This window comes from Salmo salar, chromosome ssa07 (assembly GCF_905237065.1).
Source record: "Salmo salar chromosome ssa07, Ssal_v3.1, whole genome shotgun sequence".
Classification (NCBI taxonomy): Eukaryota; Metazoa; Chordata; class Actinopteri; order Salmoniformes; family Salmonidae; genus Salmo; species Salmo salar.
Window position 1 is genome coordinate 22,979,018 of NC_059448.1, and position 20,044 is coordinate 22,999,061.

Sequence of the window (20,044 nt, forward strand, 5' to 3'; positions counted from 1 at the left end):
ACTACGACTATTACACCACTACTACTGCTATTACACCACCACTACTGCTATTACACTACTACTATTACACCACCACCACTATTACACTATTACCGCTGCTGCTGCTACTACTACTACTACTACCACTCCTTTTTTCACTGCTACTACTACAACTATTACACCACTACTACTACTACTGCTATTAAACCACTACTATTACACCTCTATTACTGCTATTACACTACTACTGCTATTACACTACTACTGCTATTACACTATTACCACCGCTACTACTTCTACTATAACCACTGCTGCTGCTGCTGCTGCTACTACTACTACGACTATTACACCGCTACTACTACGACTATTACACCGCTACGACTATTACACCGCCACGACTATTACACCGCCACTACCACCACTATTACACCACCACCACTCCTTTTTTTCACTGCTACTACTACTACGACTATTACACTGCTACTACGACTATTACACTGCTACTACGACTATTACACTGCTACTACGACTATTACACTGCTACACCGCTACTACGACTATTACACCACCACTACTGCTATTACACTACTACTATTACACCACCACTACTGCTATTACACTACTACTATTACACCACCACTACTACTACTATTACACCACTACTATTACACCACCACTACTACTACTATTACACCACTACTATTACACCACCACTACTACTACTATTACACCACTACTGCTATTACACTACTGCTATTACACCACCACTACTGCTATTACACTACTACTATTACACCACCACTACTACTACTATTACACCACTACTATTACACCACCGCCACTACTATTTCACCACCGCCACTACACTACTATTACCACTACTATTACACCACTACTATTACACCACTACTACTACTACACCACCACTACTACTGCTACTACTATTACACCACCACTACTACTATTACACCACCGCCACTACACTACTATTACCACTACTATTACACCACCACCACTACTATTACACCACCGCCACTACACTACTATTACCACTACTATTACACCCGCCACTACACTACTATTACCACTACTATTACACCACCACCACTACTATTACACCACCACTACTATTACACCACCACTACTATTACACCACCACTACTACTGCTACTACTATTACACCACCACCACTACTATTACACCACCACTACTACTGCTACTACTATTACACCACCACCACTACTATTACACCACCACCACTACTACTGCTACTACTATTACACTACTGCTATTACACCACCACCACTACTATTACACCACCACCACTACTATTACACCACCACCACTACTACTACTACTACTACTACTACTACTACTACTACTACTATTACACCACCACTACTATTACACCACCACTACTGCTACTACTATTACACTACTACTGCTACTACTATTACACCATCACTACTACTGCTGCTACTACTATTACACCACCACCACTACTATTACACCACCACCACCATTACACCACCACTACTACCATTACACCACCACTACTACTGCTACAACTATTACACTACTACTGCTGCTACTACTACTATTACACTACTACTATTACACCACTACTACTATTACTATGACACTACTATTACACCACCACTGCTACTATTACACAACTACTGCTACTACTATTACACCGCTACTACTATTACACCGCTACTACTATTACACCACCACTACTACCATTACACCACCACTACTACTGCTACAACTATTACACTACTACTGCTGCTACTACTACTATTACACTACTACTATTACACCACTACTACTATGACACTGCTATTACACCACCACTGCTACTATTACACAACTACTGCTACTACTATTACACCGCTTCTACTACTGTTACACTGCTACTACTATTACGCTACTACTACTACTATTACGCTACTACTACTACTATTACACCGCCGCTACTACTATTACGCTACTACTACTACTATTACATCGCCGCTACTACTACTACTATTACACCGCCACTACTACTATTACACCGCCGCTACTACTATTACGCCAATTACGCCGCTACTATTACGCCACCACTACTACTACTACTACTACTGCTACTACTATTACACCGCTACTACTACTATTACACCGCTACTGCTATTACTACTATTACACCACTACTGCTTTTACATCACTACTGCTACTACTACTATTATGCCACTACTACTACTATTACACCACTACTATTACACCACTACTATTACACTGCTACTACTATTACGCCGCCACTACTGCTATTACACCACCACTACTGCTACTATTACACCACTACTACTGCTATTACGCTTCTACTACTACTGCTATTACGCTTCTACTACTATTACGCTACTACTGCTACTACTGCTACTACTACTGCTACTACTATTACACCACTACTACTACTACTACTACTACTACTACTACTACTATTACACCACTACTACTACTACTACTACTACTACTACTACTACTACACCACTACTGCTATTACATCACTACTACTACTATTACACCACTACTGCTATTACATCACTACTACTACTATTACACCACTACTGCTATTACACCACTACTGCTATTACATCACTACTACTGCTATTACATCACTACTACTGCTATTACATCACTACTACTGCTATTACACCACTACTGCTATTACATCACTACTACTGCTATTACATCACTACTACTGCTATTACACCACTACTGCTACTACTATTACACCACTACTGCTATTACATCACTACTGCTATTACATCACTACTGCTATTACACCACTACTGCTATTACACTACTACTGCTACTACTATTACACCACTACTGCTATTACATCACTACTGCTATTACACCACTACTGCTATTACACCACTACTACTATTACACTACTACTACTATTACACTATTTCTACTACTGCTACTACTACTAATACACTACTACTATTAAACCACTACTGCTACTTCTACTGCTACTACTATTACATCACTACTACTATTACACTGCTACTACTACTTCACCGCTACCACTTAGTCCAGGAGTAGTCTAAATCTGGGTCTGTGCAACCTTCCCCATTTGTGAAAACTGGCCTGTTGTGACTTGCCAGTGTGAGAGTCTAGGCTACAATTGTACAGTTGAGTGTTGGATCATTCCAATCCCATAGGAAGTAGTGTTTGTTTACATTGTTTTGTTCTTTGTTGTTGTGTCCAGGCCCCAGAGGACATGCAGGATAAGGAGTTTGCTGCTATTCTGCAAGATGAGCCCATGCAGCCGCTGGCACTGGAGCCTCTCACTGAGGAGGAGCAGGTCAGTCTCTCACACACACACACACTTGTTCCCACCCAACTGGCATTCTGTACATTCCTCTGTTCTCTTCTACCAGAGGAACTTCTCCATGTCTGTGAACAGCGTGGCAGTGATGAGGCTCATGGGTAAAGGAGGTGGAGTCGCCCCTGCGGGCATGGCCCGAGGCAGAGGCACTACACGAGGAGGAGGCCGAGGTGAGAAGAAACGCACGTGTTGTTGCCCTCAAGACACTGATCTAAGATAACCATTTGTGGGGGAAAAACAAATAGTAACTTTAGGATTTAGGGAGGGTCAGCTGATCCCAGATCTGTGCCTATGGGTGAATTCTAACCAAATGAAAGGCGCGCTGAGCTCAAGCCATAACAACACAAAAGGTAAACAGTTTATTTAAGCCAGGCTTGCTTTTATGTGTTTAGCTTTTGTGATCTCATCTGACGTCTGTGATTGCTCTTGGCCCTGTCTAAATAGTCCTGTCTTACTGCCTTGCTTATGTGCTCACCTTGTTAACCTCTTGGGGCTAGGTGGGACGCTAGCGTGCCACCCGTGGTGCACTCCATCAACAGCAGGTGCATTTCAAGAGCGGCAAATTTGAATCCAAATAAATGTCAAAATTCAAATTTTTCAAAAATACAACTATGTTACACCATTTGAAAGATAAACATCTCCTTAATCTAACCACGTTTTACGATTTCAAAAAGGTTTTACGGCGAAAGCATAAATTTAGAGTATGTTAGGACAGTACATTTACAAGAGTTGTGTGTAATGTTTTGTCAAGTCAAAGACAGGGTCACCAAAACCATAAAACCAGCTAAAATGATACACTAACCTTTTACAATCTCCATCAGATGACACTCCTAGGACATTATGTTAGACAATGCATGCATTTTTAGTTCTATCAAGTTCATATTTATATACAAAAACAGCGTTTTACTATGGCATTGATGTTGAGGAAATCGTTTCCCTCCAATAACCGGCAGTCAAGTCAGCGTCACAAATTAAATAATTAAAATTAGAAAACATTGGTAAAATATTATATTGTCATTTAAAGAATTATAGATTTACATCTTTTGAACGCAATCAACTTGCCAGATTTAAAAATAACCTTACTGGGAAATCACACTTTGCAATAATCTGAGCACTGTGCCCAGAAAAATACGCGTTGCGATACAGACTAGACGTCATGTTGGGGAGATCTAAAATCGAAAATACTATGTAAATAATCCATTACCTTTGATTCTCTTCATCAGATGTCACTTCCAGGTATCACAGGTCCATAACGAATGTAGTTTTGTTCAAAAAAGCTCATCATTTATGTCCAAAAATCTCCGTCTCGTTAGCACATGATGTAAGCCAGCCGGACTTCTCGTCATGAACGAGGGGAAAAATATATTTCCGTTCGTTCAAACATGTCAAACGTTGTATAGCATAAATCATTAGGGCCTTTTTTAACCAGAACATGAATAATATTCAAGGTGGACGAATGCATAGCCTTTTATAACGTATTGGAACGAGGGTACCCAACATGAAGTAGCGCGCCAGGTGTCTAATGGGACATCACCGTTCCATGGCTCTTGTTCGGTCAGATCTCCCTCCAGAAGACTCAAAACACTTTGTAAAGGCTGGTGACATCTAGTGGAAGCAATAGGAAGTGCCAAAATATTCCTAAACCCCTGTGTTTTTCAATGGGATAGGTTTAAACTCAATACAACACATCAGGTATCCACTTCCTGTCAGAAAATGTCTCAGGGTTTTGCCTGCCAAATGAGTTCTGTTATACTCACAGACACCATTCAAACAGTTTTGGAAACTTTAGAGTGTTTTCTATCCATATATAATAAGTATATGCATATTCTAGTTACTGGGTAGGATTAGTAACCAGATTAAATCGGGTAAATTTTTTTTATCCAGACGTGCAAATGCTGCCCCCTAGACCCAACAGGTTAAACTCACAGTACTTATGTACTCCCTTTGCTTGCACAGCGTTGTTTGCATATGAATCAAGTGTGTCCGGTCTGGTACAGTGAAGGAAACGGCAGTTTGTTTTGAGTGTGGTTTTGAGCGTGTCTCTGTGTGTTCTTGTTCCAGGGCGAGGCCGAGGAGAGAGTGGAGGATTCTACCAAAGAAGTATTGAGGAGGGAGAGGTGGGCTTCGGCCGCGGAGCCAGAGAGATCTATCGCAGCCAGAGCTGGGATGACAGGTAAACACTCACTGCCTCTTACTACCCTGTCTCTCTCTACTGTTTCACTCGTTCCCCATTTGCCTTGAAATCTGAAATGATTAGTCATTTTAGGATGTGAATGAGAAGCTTATTGGTTACTAAGTAACTGGAGGAGCGATTTTTAGATTTAATTGAAATTGTTGAAGGTGCCCTTAATCCAAGTGACTCATCTTTCAGAAATAACCTTCCCGGCTCAGGTAAAGGTAAGGTTTAAAATGTAAGAGTAACTTCTATTTTCCAAGTTTTCCCCTCTCCTCCTCCAGGGGCGAGAGGCGTTTTGAGAAGCCTGCGCGTGCCAGGGAGGGGGTACGTGTTGGATTAGAGGAGGTGACGGGTGTCCCTGTGCCGGGGGTGCCGAGGAAGGACTACACACGGTCTGACAGTGAGAACTGGCGTACCCTCAGAGAGGAGCAGGAGGAAGAGGAGGGGGCCGACCCAGGAGGCAGCTGGAGACTGGCCGGAGCACGTAGATTAGATGGTAGCGCACACACACACACACACACACACACACTATTCTGGAAACGTACACACAGCACAGAGTGATGTCACCTTATCTCTATCTTTCCCTTCATCAGACGGTGGTCCAAGGTCTGCAGGCTGGCGGGAGCACGACGGGCCAGTTGAGGGGCGTCGCAGGAAGTTTGAGTTTGACTTCGGCGGAGGTCGCAGGCGGGCCGGGAGCGAAGGGTTAGAGGACGACAGAGACGGACTGCCTGAGTGGTGCACTGATGAAGAGGACGGAGAAATGGGCACCTTCGACGCATCCGGAGCTTTCCTCCCCCTATCCAAGGTAGGGTGTTAGTGTGCATGCGTGCAAGGAGGTTGTCTACAAATATGCCTGTCTTTCTGTGTCTAGTTATTCTGTGAATTCAGTTGGTGGGTGACAGTAATGCATTTTCAGCTAATTGTGTCGTTCTCTGTCAAAGGATGATGAGTTTGACTTCCAGGGTATAGAGGAGGAGGAAGAGAGCCTGTCAGGCATGGAGAGGATCATGAATGGAGGACAGAGAGGTGAGGGAGCTGCACTCTTTCTTACCTTAAGTTACTTTTTAATTGATATCTTTATCTCAAAGGTTTATGAGTGTTTTTCAACTCAATCTCTCCTAATTAAAAAGAATTTAAAAAACAACGTTCTATTTTCTGGCCTTTTTTCCCCTCACCCTCTCCTCTCTCTAGTTGACGCCAAGGAATCAGCCAGTGACGGGGAGGTGAAGAACAGAACCAGTCCCCCCTCCTCCTCTCCCCCTGCCCCTCCAGCTCTGGGCCTCAACCCCCCCATGCCCCAGCTCTCCCTCACAGTGGCTGAGCTGGAGGCCTCTCAGATGGCCGACAGCCACCCTCTTCCTGCTCCTCTCCCTGCTCCTGCTCCTCTTGCTGTTCCTGTCCCTGCCAAGGCCAGCAAGATGCCAAGTGAAGGTACTAGTGTTCTGTGTTACTCTTTCTTTCTCTCTTTTAATGAAGTTCAAGTGATTTGAATTTCACAGACCTGTGAAAAAGAAACACCATTTATAGATAGAAATCGTGTGAACACTAGCCATGTTCTCTCTGTGTTTTAACTTCCACTCCTCCCCACTGATTTATTCCTCTTGTTGTAGTAGTAGTTCCTGAAGGATCACCAGCAGAGGGCTCCACCACCCAGCAGAGCCCCAGCACCTCCTCCAGTCTGCCTTCACCCCCTCCCTCCGCCTCCTCCTCCTCTGCTGCTACCCACCTCCCCCCGCCACCAGGGGGTGACACCGAGGACGACGAGGGCATGAAGCACCTGCAACAGGTACGAACACTACTAGTCTGGGGGTGGGTTTCCTGGACAAATATGAAACCCTGGACTAAAAAGCACCTTCAATCGAGAATCTCCTTTTTGGTTTGGTCCGAAACAACACTCCGGTCTCAGTATGTAGTAATATTACAGAAGAAACATTGGTAAAAGTACAGCCCAGATAAGTGATGTAGTGTTTTTATGACCCCCCCCGGCTTTCCGTCTTCCTCTGTGTGCAGGAGGCAGAGAAGATGGTGGCGTCCCTGCAGGACACGTCTCTAGAGGAGGAGTGTTTTACCCAGATGCTACAGGAGAGCAGGAACACAGCCTCTGCCCTGCCCCTCTCCCACGACGCTGCCATGAAGTGGTTCTACAAGGACCCCCAGGCAGAGATCCAGGGTACACACACAGTCGCAACATACATACACACTTGCACATAGGCCAAATGTGGGGAGACGCACACAATCACATGTACACATTCAAAACCATACACACCAATGGAGGCTGCTGAGGGCAGAACGGCTCACGATAATGACTGGAACTGCGCGAATGGAATGGTATCAAACGCATGGAAACGAAATGTTTGTTGTATTTGATACTATTCCGCTCCAGCTATTACCACGAGCCCATCCTCCAAAATTAAGGTGCCGCCAACCTCCTATGACACACGAACACACACACACACACACACACACACACACACACACACACACACACACACACACAGGAAATTGCAGATACCCTAGGCAACAACTTGCACCTCTCACCTGTCTGCCATCTCTTCTCACCCTCTTTCCCCTCACAACATCCCCCCTCTCGCCCTCTTTTCTCCTATACCTTAATTTTTGTGTCACTACTCCCCCCCCCGTAGGTCCGTTCACCACTCTGGAGATGTACGAGTGGTTCCAGGCGGGCTACTTCTCCATGTCTCTGCTGGTGAAGAGGGGCTGCGACGAGGGCTTCCAGCCGCTGGGCGACGTCATCAAGATGTGGGGGCGCGTGCCTTTCGCCCCCGGGCCCTCCCCACCGCCCCTGCTGGTGAGACCTCCACCACCGCGCCCTCAGCCGCTGCCACCCCGGGGTCCTGCTGTGAGTGAGGCAGCTGGGGATAGGGTGGGGGGGTGGGAGGATGGTATGTGGAGTTTGCTGGAGGGGAAAACAAAAGTAGTAGTATTATTCTGTGTTGCTGTTGTTGATGGCGTGGGGGTGTGTGGAATGTAGAGGAGTCCAGATTTATTGTATGCCGTGTGGTTTTTGTTCTGCGACTACTGTCGAGAGTAGTGCTCAATGCTTAGTGTCTACTTATTTATAGTGTAGTAATCTATTGTTGTATTTGTACAATAGAAGTTTATGTAATCAAATCAAATGTATTCATAAAGCCCTTTTTTACATCAGCAGATGTCACAAAGTGCTTATACAGATACCCAGGCTAAAACCCCAAACAGCAAGCAAAGCAGCAGGTCCGGGACAAGGTAGAACGTCCGGTAAACAGGTCAGGGTTCCATAGCCGCAGGCAGAACAGTTGAAACTGGAGCAGCAGCATCACCAAGGTTGACTGTGGGCAGCCAGGAGTCATCAGGCCAGGTAGTCCTGAGGCATGGTCCTAGGGCTCAGGTCCTCTGGGAGGGAGAGAGAATTATACTTAAATTCACACAGGACACCAGATATAACAGACTGACACTAGCCCCCCCGGCACATAGACTACTGCAGCATAGATACTGGAGGCTGAGAATTTTGGGGTTTGCTCTTGCTGTGTTTTATGAGATTTGTGTGTGTGGACATTGAGCAGTGCATGTAGCCTGTCTGTATCTCCCGTGTGTGTGACTGTTCCTGTATTTATCCTGTGTGTTCCTCTCAGGGTAACATGGATCAGGACCGTTTGAAGAAGCAACAGGACTTGGCAGCAGCAGCTCTCTATCAGCAACTCCAGCAGCAGCAGCAGCTATTCCAGCTCATCAACAGGTACCTCATAGGACAAAATGACACATTAAGTTTTGTGGAAAATGGAATCGGAACTAAGCAAAGTGGAGCCACTTATCAAATTAAGGTGTAACAAAATGAACAGGCTATATCAAAAGAATAATCTTGCAGCTGATATCAGGGGTTGGAACTAAATTTATTTTCCAGTCGTTTCATTCTGAATTAGGCCCACAGATTATAACTACGGAGGAGCGGCTTCTATGAATTAACTTTGAATGTGTTTGAACTTCAGACAGTTGGCTAACAAGTTTGTGTGTGCAACGCACCACCAGAATTTAAATAACACTTATTTTTGTAGTTAATAAATCCAATGTAAAACATAACTGGCATTGAAAAGTTGAATCCATTCTTCTCTAATAAAACATTTCTCCCTTATTTCCGAGTCACACTTGTAACGTCAGTAGGCTACGCTTTGAAAGGGGAGGGACAAGTTGCCTACGCACACACACTAGCAACGCTTTTTGTGGGACTGAAAAAAAAAAATGCCCAGAACCTAAAATACATTATTAATCTGTTCCCATTCTTTTAAAATAACGTTTCTGTTCTGGAACAGTATAGATCACTTTCGTTCCCGGTTCTGATTCTGTTCCTCAAAAAATGTCAGTCTTTTCCGGTTTCCGGTTCTGTTCCCGGTTCCAACCCCTGTCTGGTAAGTATTTCCCTTGCAGTTTCCATGTTTTACAAGTCTCTCGCTTTTTTGTCCTAGGTGTGGAGAACAGGGTATGATGCCTTCAGTGAACAGGTCGATGTCAGTGCCAGATACAGGGTCCATGTGGGACATGCATACCTCAGCTTCACAGCAATCAGGTACACAGACGCATACGTATACATTCATCAATCAATGTCAGCGCTTGTGGATTTTTTTGCTCACTGCCACAGTATAGAGTGGGATGACTTTCCAACACTCTCTTATCCCCCCTCTCTCTTCTGTCCATACAGGCGGTGAAGCCAGTTTATGGGACTTAACAATGAATTCTTCAACTCAGGGTCCAACACTCGAACAGCTTCAGAAGGTGAGTGCTGGCGCCCTCTGGCTGTGGGAACCTAGTAACACACCGTTGTAGATTTCCACATGTATTTATGTGACTGACCGCCTAGATTCGGTCTTACGTAGCAAAATATGAAATTGTGTTTTTTATATTGGATAAAAGAGACAGCTAGAAAATGGTACATCATACACTGCAGTTGAGGAACAATGGGAATGTAATTCTGCTTTGAAAGTTGATAAATTTGTAACCACATTTTTGAGAGAATGTTCCTTGAATATTTTGATACGCCTACTGAAGGGCTCTTCTTTGTCTACACTCATTCAGCATCGTTCACACCCTCTAAAGCCTTAGCCCCACCCATCTCTTTAAGGATTCTCATGTGAGGCCATGTGCTAAACAGAGTGAGTAGTGTAGTTAATAACCTCTTACATCTAGACGTTCCGCCAGCGGAACACCTGCTCCAATATCCAATGATAGGCGTGGCGCGAATTACAAATTCCTCAAAAATCCCCAAACTTCCATTTTTCAAACATATGACTATTTTACACCATTTTAAAGACAAGACTCTCCTTTATCTAACCACACTGTCCGATTTCAAAAAGGCTTTACAGCGAAAGCAAAACATTAGATTATGTCAGCAGAGTACCCAGCCAGAAATAATCAGACACCCATTTTTCAAGCTAGCATATAATGTCACAAAAAACAAAACCACAGCTAAATGCAGCACTAACCTTTGATCTTCATCAGATGACACTCCTAGGACATTATGTTATACAATACATGCATGTTTTGTTCAATCAAGTTCATATTTATATCAAAAACCAGCTTTTTACATTAGCATGTGACGTTCAGAACTAGCATTCCCACCGAACACTTCCGGTGAATTTACTAAATTACTCATGATAAACGTTCACAAAAAACATAACTATTTTAAGAATTATAGATACAGAACTCCTTTATGCAATCGCTATGTCCGATTTTAAAATAGCTTTTCGGTGAAAGCACATTTTGCAATATTCTGAGTAGATAGCCTGGTCATCATGGCTAGCTATTTTGACACCCACCAAGTGTGGTACTCACCAAACTCAGATTTACTATAAGAAAAATTGGATTACCTTTGCTGTTCTTCGTCAGAATGCACTCCCAGGACTTCTACTTAAATAACAAATGTTGGTTTGGTTCCAAATAATCCATAGTTATATCCAAATAGCGGCGTTTTGTTTGTGCGTTCAAGACACTATCCGAAGGGTAAAGAAGGGTGACGCGCCCGGCGCGTTTCGTGACAAAAAATGTCAAAATATTACATTACCGTACTTCGAAGCATGTCAAACGCTGTTTAAAATAAATTTTTATGCGATTTTTCTCGTAAAAAAGCAATAATATTCCGACCGGGAAACCCTGTTTTCGTTCAAAGACGAAAAAATAAAAACATGGAGTCGCCTCGTGCACGCGCCCCCAGTCTCATTGTTCTCAGATCGACCACTATCCAAATGCGCTACTGTTTTTCAGCCATGGCCTGCAAAGTCATCATTCAATGTTCTGGCGCCTTCTGAGAGCCTATGGGAGCGTTACAAAATGTCACGTTACAGCAGAGATCCCCTGTTTTGGATAGAGATGATCAAGAAGCCCAAGAAATAGTCAGAGAGGGCGCTTCCTGTTTGGAATCTTCTCAGGTTTTGGCCTGCCAAATGAGTTCTGTTATACTCACAGACACCATTCAAACAGTTTTAGAAACTTTGGAGTGTTTTCTATCCAAAGCTAATAATTATATGCATATTCTAGTTTCTGGGCAGGAGTAATAATCAGATTAAATCGGGTACGTTTTTTATCCGGCCGTGAAAATACTGCCCCCTATCCATAACAAGTTAACAGCCAAAGATATCAAGACTAAAAGTGGTAAAAGAAGTAGCCTACAATAAGAAAAAAACTCTAGGTAAAAATGTACTATCTAATCGTTGGCCTATATCCTAATCTGACTTTGGTGCAAGTCATGTTTTTCACATTACCGTCTCTGGTAAACACACACTATATCAAATCTAAGTTTGTCACATGTACAGGATACAGAAGGTGTAAACGGTACATTGAAATGGTTACTTACATAGTAGCAATATCAAAAACAGTGTCCAGATAAAAAACTATTTGTATAAATATTTTATAATTATTACATGACGCCATCCGACACTCTTGTCTAAATTGATGGGTCATGTGAAAGAAATGCTATAACCAACCCCAAACAACATCTAGCTAAGTGGATGGGTCACTTGTCATGTTCATAAAATACAATAGATGGCTGTAATCACACCTGGCTAACTGGATGAGTAATCTAATCATCTGTCGGAGTGGAGTCTTTTTGTTTAGACACGTAGCTAGCTAAACAATGAACCGGCATAATCCCAACTCTTAATACTACCAATACAAACATTGTCATAGTATGAATCTGCAGGTAGCTAAAGCTAACCAACTAGGTTCAATGCTAGCAAGCTAACATTAGGCTATAAGGCTATAACTAGCAATGCAGATGGATTTCTGATTCAAATAATATTACTACACAGATCATACACGTAACGTTAGCTAGCGAGCCAGCAAGCTAACGTTCACTAGCTAGCTAACAGTACGCTTTTAACTTGCAGCTAGACTCTTACCCATATACATGGATGAACGCTTCACGGTGGACTGGAACCGTTTAACTCGGTTTTGTTTGGCCAGCGTTGTGTCAAGTCACTCCGGTTCACACTGACCGTGGCGTGTGCAGAAAGTAGCCCATCACTTTTTCCCACTGATCTGTATATAGTGCCTGCTAAGTTCAGGGGCATTAATGTTGTTGAGAAAAGTAGCATAACTTTTATAGTTCTTGATGGCTAATGTTATATCTTTCAAAAATGCTGCAGTAGAAAGGAGTATCAACACATACTGAGCAGCTCACGTTATAGACAGAAGCATGCTACATGGAAGACCAATCAAAACTCATCTCCCAGAATGTCCAGCCCACCCATTATCTCAGCCAATCATGGCTAGCGGGAAGGTTCTTGTCTTTCCGCGGCTAAACTAACTAAGCTTTTAATTAAACAATTGTATTTTGTATTTACAGATGGAATTCAAGTTTGTTATGAGGACACATGAAAAGTTCACATGTTCCAGAAGGCATTTCTGCCAAAAAATACGTTCAAATGCCTCTCCTGTGAAGTAGTGGCATACGCCTAGCTTCCTGAAACGGGTCACATACAGTTGTAGTCAAAATTTTGGACACACCTACTCATTCAAGTGTTTTTCTTTCTTTTTACTATTTTCTACATTGTAGAATAATAGTGACGACATCAAAACGATGAAATAACACATATGGTATCATGTAACCAAAAAAGTGTTCAACAAATCAAAATACATTTTATATTTGAGATTCTTCAAAGTAGCCACTATTTGCCTTGACAGCTTTGCACACTCTTGGCATTCTCTCAACAAGCTTCATGAGGTAGTCACCTTTACCTGTCATCAACGTAAAGGGTGGCTACTTTGAAGAATCTCAAATATAAAATATATTTTGAGTTGTTTAACACTTTTTTTATTGTTTCTACAATGTAGAAAATAGTAAAAATAAAAAAAAAAACCTTGAATGAGTCTGTGTGTCAACTTTTGACTGGTACTGTATATCAAACTGAGGATATCTTGGAACCAAGAGCCTTTCAGTCTCTGAATTCAGCTGGCATGTCTACACTGGATTTGGAAAGTATTAAGACCCCATCCCTTTTTCCACATATTGTTATGTTACAGCCTTTAATTCTAAAATTGAATGAATCAACTAAATTCCTCAACAATTTACACACAATACCCCATAAAGACAAATTGAAAACAGGTTTTTAGAAATTTTAGTACATTTAGTTACAAATAAATAACAGATACCTTAAGTTTTCAAACCCTTTGCTAGAGACTCAAAATTGAGATTAGGTATGTCCTGTTTTCATTAATCATCCTTGAGATGTTTCTACAACTTCATTGGAGTCCACCTGTGGTAAATTCAGTTGATTGGACATGATTTGGAAAGGCACACGTTTGTCTACAGAAAGTCCCACAGTTGACAGTGCATGTCAGAGCAAAAACCAAACTATGAGGTCAAAGGAATTGTCCGTAGAGCTCCGATACAGGATTGTATCACGGCACAGATCTGGGGTAGGGTACCAAAAAATGTCTGCAGAATTGAAGGTCCCCAAGAACACTGGCCTCCATCCTTAAATGGAAGAAGTTTGGAACCACCAAGACTCTTCCTAGAACTGGCCGCCCAGCCAAACTGAGCTGTCGGGGGAGAAGGTTCTTGGTCAGGGAGGTGACCAAGAACCCGATGGTCACTCTGACAGAGATCCTCTGTGGAGATGGGAGAACCTTCCAGAAGGACAACCATCTCTACAGCACTCCACCAATCAGGCCTTTATGTTAGGTGGCCAGACGGAAGCCACTCCTCAGGACAAAGCACATGACAGCCGCTTGGAGTTTGCCAATAGGCATCTAAAGGACTCTGACCATGAGAAACAAGATTCTCTGGTCTGATGAAACCAAGATTGAACTCTTTAGCCAGAATGTCAAGTGTCACGTCTGGACGAAACCTGGCACCATCCTTACGATGAAGCATGGTGGTGGCAGTATCATGCTGTGGGGATGTTTTTCAACCGCAGGGACTGGGAGACTAGTCAGGCTGGAGGGAAGGATGACCGGAGCAAAGTACAGAAAGATCCTTGATGAAAACCTGATCCAGAGCGCTCAGGACCTCAGACTGGGACGAAGGTTCACCTTCCAACAGGACAACAACCCTAAGCACACAGCCAAGACAACGCAGGAGTGGCTTCGGGACAAGTCTCTGAATGTCCTTGAGTGGCCTAGCCAGAGCCCGGACTTGAACCCGATCTAACATCTCTGGAGAGGTCTGAAAATAGCTGTGCAGCAACACTCCTCATCTGACCTGACAGAGCTTGAGAGTATCTGCAGAGAAGAATGGGAGAATTTCCCAAATACAGGTGTGCCAAGGTTGCAGCGTTATACCCAAGAAGACTCGAGGTGTAATCACTGCCAAAGGTGCTTCAACGAAGTACTGAGTAAATGGTCTGAATACTTATGTAAATGTGATATTTCAGTTTATTTGTAATTATTAAAACCTGTTTTTACTTTGTCATTATAGGGTATCATGTGTGGATTGATGAGGGGGGGAAAAACTATTTAATCCATTTTAGAATAAGGCTGTAACGTAACAATGTGGGAAAAGTCAAGGGGTCTGAATACCTTCGATTGCACTGTATATCCTGGCCCTTTTCTCAAATCTTTTTAGATTAGGGGTATTTTTCCCATGGAAAAACCTAACAAGCAAAAATGTGTTGTCAAGTCAATACAGTCTGAGCTGTCGTCCACATTGACCCCTGACCTCTGACCCCTATGGCAGCTCCAGCAGGAGAGGAGGGAGGCTGAACTCAGGACGAAGCGCGAAGAGGAGGAGCAGCGCAAGAGGAGAGAGGAGAAAAGGAGGCAGCAGGAGGAGCAGAAGAGGAGGGAGGAGGAGGAGATCTTCAGACGCAAACAGGTGAGTACAACGATATAGCTGATGAAATAGGAAGATTTTACCTGTACTGTTTCAGAGTGAATACTTTGACATGTTTTTTTAATTTACATTTTAGTTTTCTTGATAGTGTGTGTTCAGTTATTTGCACTGTTGGCTAGTTCAGTAACTGTCTGTGGTTGTGTGTGTGTGGGGGGGGTATAATGCATGTCTATGCATCTTTGGATTTCCCTCCTATCTTGTACATAAAGTACCCTCACGCTGTGTGCATGTTTCTCCCCTCCAGTGTCGCCAGCAGCAGGAGCTAATCATGAAGCTCCTCCAGCAGGCCCCTCAGCAGGGCTCAGGCTCCGGGGTGGGGTCTGGCTGGGGCACTGGGGGCCTCAACAAGCCAGGGGCCAAGGGCCTCAGTCTGCTGGACATGCAGGAAGCTGAGAGGCTTCTCAAACAGCAGCAGAGAGCCCAGCAGCAACAGAGGGAACGCGTGAGTAGTTATTAAAACACACACACAGATAAGACTGCAAAGTAGTATAATAACATATACACACATGTACAGTGTTCTTCAGAATTTCTGGGATTCACTCGGCTTGAGAAAGACTACTCGAATAGGAAGCGATAGACTGTGCAAGCACAAACATGTCATCCAAAGAATGGGAAGAATGAGACCGAGTGCTGACACTCTCACATACAGCACTCACAAAGAGAGGCTGTGGAAATGCTTGTAGGCACGGTACAATGCATTAGTATGACATTGGATGCTTTCTGTTGGTTCCCTGTCCACTCTGGTCTGATATTGTTGTTCCATCTCCACTCTCTCTCCTCAGCATCAAGGCATGTCCATGGGTCAGTGGGGGGACGGAGGTGCGGTCCCAGGGGGCCTGTGGGGAGGTGGAGGGGGGATGGAGGGTAAGGCTGGGGGCGGAGGGGCCATGGGTCTGTGGGAGGAGGCGGTGAAGAACCAGTCCAGAGGTGGCAGCATGCAGGGTCTGAAGAACAGCCGCAGCAGCCCCTCACTCAGGTAGATGTGAACAACACCTGTCAGTGGAGCTCTCGCTATACATGCTCCGGAAGCCTTGATCTCACTCTCCGTCTCTCCCTCTTTCTCTCTCCCCGTCTGTCCTATTTGCTCCCTTGTCGTCCCTCCCCCCCCCCGAACTTTCTCCAACTCGATCTATATTCAAACGCTCACTGAGTTTTTGTGTGCGCTTTAACGTCTCTCCTTGAGTGCCGTGTGTATTTAAATACCCCCTCTCTCTGTCCTTGTGAGCAGTAAATGGTTTATGTGACTGTCGTTATGTTTGCGTGTGTATTTAACCCATACCCCTCTCCCTCCCTGTAGTGAGCAGTATATGTTAAGTCGTAGGAAGCAGCGTACGGATGAGGAGGACAAGCTGCTGAAGCTGCTGCAGGGCATCAAGACGCCTCAGGACGGGTTCACCACCTGGTGTGAACAGATGCTGCACGCCCTCAACACCCAAGCCAACAACACCTCCTCCCCACTGGACGGTAAGAACGGTGGCCTCCTTCTGTTACTCCCCCCACCACCACCCCCTCCTAACCCTCAACACCACCTACACTGGACGTTACCTCCCTCCGTCACTCCCTTCACCTCCGAACACCAAAGCCTACAACTCCTCCTCCCAACTGGACGATAAAACACACCTTCTGTAACTCCACTTAGCTCTTCCTATGCTTTCACAACTTCTCCTCTCCTCTGGACTTGAACTCTTCCACCGTTCCACTCCTTTTCCCCTGAGACCGTCACCTCCTAACCCGAACTGTCGTCCTCTTCGCTGGATGGAAACACTCGCAACCCTGCTGTCTATTCTTTAACCACTCCTCTCCCTCACTCTCTAAATCCCCCGAACTCTTATCTACATGACTTTCGCCTTTTGTCCATAATACATTTTGGGAACACTTTACTTGACACCCAGTATGACAGTCATAACCATGTCAAAACAGCTGTCATAACACTGCCATGGCACATATATTTAGACCTGTAGTTATTTTATGGCTGGTTATGACCCCTACATAAATGTCATTACCTACCACGCTAGTTATTTTATGGCTGGTTATGACACCTATATGAATGTCATTACCTACCACGCTAGTTATTTTATGGCTGGTTATGACGCCTACATAAATGTCATTACCTACCACGCTAGTTATTTTATGGCTGGTTATGACCCCTACATAAATGTCATTACCTGCCACGCTAGTTATTTTATGGCTGGTTATGACCCCTACATAAATGTCATTACCTACCACGCTAGTTATTTTATGGCTGGTTATGACACCTATATGAATGTCATTACCTACCACGCTAGTTATTTTATGGCTGGTTATGACACCTATATGAATGTCATTACCTACCACGCTAGTTATTTTATGGCTGGTTATGACACCTATATGAATGTCATTACCTACCACGCTAGTTATTTTATGGCTGGTTATGACACCTATATGAATGTCATTACCTACCACGCTAGTTATTTTATGGCTGGTTATGACGCCTACATAAATGTCATTACCTACCACGCTAGTTATTTTATGGCTGGTTATGACACCTATATGAATGTCATTACCTACCACGCTAGTTATTTTATGGCTGGTTATGACTCCTACATAAATGTCATTACCTACCACGCTAGTTATTTTATGGCTGGTTATGACACCTATATGAATGTCATTACCTACCACGCTAGTTATTTTATGGCTGGTTATGACGCCTACATAAATGTCATTACCTACCACGCTAGTTATTTTATGGCTGGTTATGACACCTATATGAATGTCATTACCTACCACGCTAGTTATTTTATGGCTGGTTATGACACCTATATGAATGTCATTACCTACCACGCTAGTTATTTTATGGCTGGTTATGACACCGACTTAAGTGTCAATACCTACCAAACCTACCACACATGGCAAAACATTCCATCACACCATAGCCTACGTGTCAACAGTATGTTTGTTTATATATCAAAAATAAATACAAATTCACCATATTAAATTATCATTGCGCACACGTTGTCAGACATGCACCCACCCCAGTGCTCTGTTGCTGATGACTGGGATGAATGCAGGAGCAGGACAAGACTCCCTTTAACTGATGACTGATATAAGGGCCTGTCCGTGATAGGCCTATCTGAGTTATATGGTTATGATGGTCATAATGCTTCTTGACAGTGTCGTAAAGCTGTATTTTCTACAAGTCATTTAAAATATGATGGAGAAAAAAAACATGAGTAAATAATTAATTACAACAACAAAGGATTTAAGAAAGCAACTTCTTGGCAGGGGGAAAACAAATTAGAATGAATGTGGGTTTTGACACTCTAAGGTGTCATAACCAGCCATAAAATAACGCAATATGTCACAAAAGGTACACATATATGGGTCATGAGTGTTGTGACCATATTATGACATGGTTATGACCGTGTCGTGAAGTGTTACCTACTTTTCTTTCTCTCGCTGTCTCTCATATCTGTTCTAATCTGTATCAATCATGTGTCTATAGTGTCCACAATCGTGGCGTACCTGAAGGAGGTGGAGTCTCCCTATGAGGTGTTGGACTTTATCTGCTCCTACCTGGGAGACACCATGGAAGCCAAAGAGTTCGCCAAGCAGTTCCTGGAGCGCCGTGCCAAACAGAAGCAGAACCAGAAGAGGCAGCAGGAGCAGGTGTGTGTTATGCCTGCCTGTCTGCCTGCCTGTCTGCCTGCCTGTCTGCCTGCCTGTCTGCCTGCCTGTCTGCCTGCCTGTCTGTCTGCCTCCGATGGAGTGTTATGATGATGGAAGTGTGTCCGTGGTTCAAGTATGTTAGTGCGTGTGATGACTAGAGGTCAACTGATTATGATTTTTCAACGCCGATACCGATTTATTGGAGGACTAAAGAAAGCCGATGCCGATAAATCGGACGATTTAAAAAAAAATATATATATATATAATAATACTTTTTTTTTAAATTTTTATTTAATTAAACAAATTGTTATATATATATATATATATATAGCGGTGGTAGGCAGCAGCAGGCTCGTAAGCATATATATATATATATATATATATATATATATATATATATATATATTTGTAATAATGACAATTACAACAATACTGAATGAACACTTTAATTTTAACTTAATATAATACATAAATAAAATGTAGTCGCAAATAAATAATGAAACATGTTCAATTTGATTTAAATAATGCAAAAACACAGTGATGGAGAAGA

General features: G+C 43.3%; 1 protein-coding gene across 10 annotated transcripts in view; it reads left to right on the forward strand.

Moving 5' to 3' along the window:
* LOC106608817 (GRB10-interacting GYF protein 1) overlaps window positions 1–20,044 on the forward strand; it is a 45,668-nt gene that overhangs the window by 15,418 nt on the left and 10,206 nt on the right. For 8 of the 10 annotated variants that reach the window (XM_045721737.1, XM_014206983.2, XM_045721733.1 and 5 more), the window contains 18 exons: window positions 3,236–3,331; window positions 3,408–3,525; window positions 5,417–5,528; window positions 5,813–6,027; window positions 6,125–6,339; window positions 6,476–6,560; window positions 6,726–6,965; window positions 7,145–7,320; window positions 7,545–7,704; window positions 8,177–8,394; window positions 9,164–9,267; window positions 9,992–10,092; window positions 10,225–10,298; window positions 15,694–15,831; window positions 16,094–16,291; window positions 16,632–16,825; window positions 17,147–17,313; window positions 19,331–19,494. In XM_045721737.1, coding sequence (XP_045577693.1) covers window positions 3,236–3,331; window positions 3,408–3,525; window positions 5,417–5,528; window positions 5,813–6,027; window positions 6,125–6,339; window positions 6,476–6,560; window positions 6,726–6,965; window positions 7,145–7,320; window positions 7,545–7,704; window positions 8,177–8,394; window positions 9,164–9,267; window positions 9,992–10,092; window positions 10,225–10,298; window positions 15,694–15,831; window positions 16,094–16,291; window positions 16,632–16,825; window positions 17,147–17,313; window positions 19,331–19,494 — 2,775 coding nt within the window. The remainder of the gene's footprint in view (window positions 1–3,235; window positions 3,332–3,407; window positions 3,526–5,416; window positions 5,529–5,812; window positions 6,028–6,124; window positions 6,340–6,475; window positions 6,561–6,725; window positions 6,966–7,144; window positions 7,321–7,544; window positions 7,705–8,176; window positions 8,395–9,163; window positions 9,268–9,991; window positions 10,093–10,224; window positions 10,299–15,693; window positions 15,832–16,093; window positions 16,292–16,631; window positions 16,826–17,146; window positions 17,314–19,330; window positions 19,495–20,044) is intronic. The other 2 variants (XM_045721740.1, XM_045721739.1) reach the window with 2 other exon arrangements.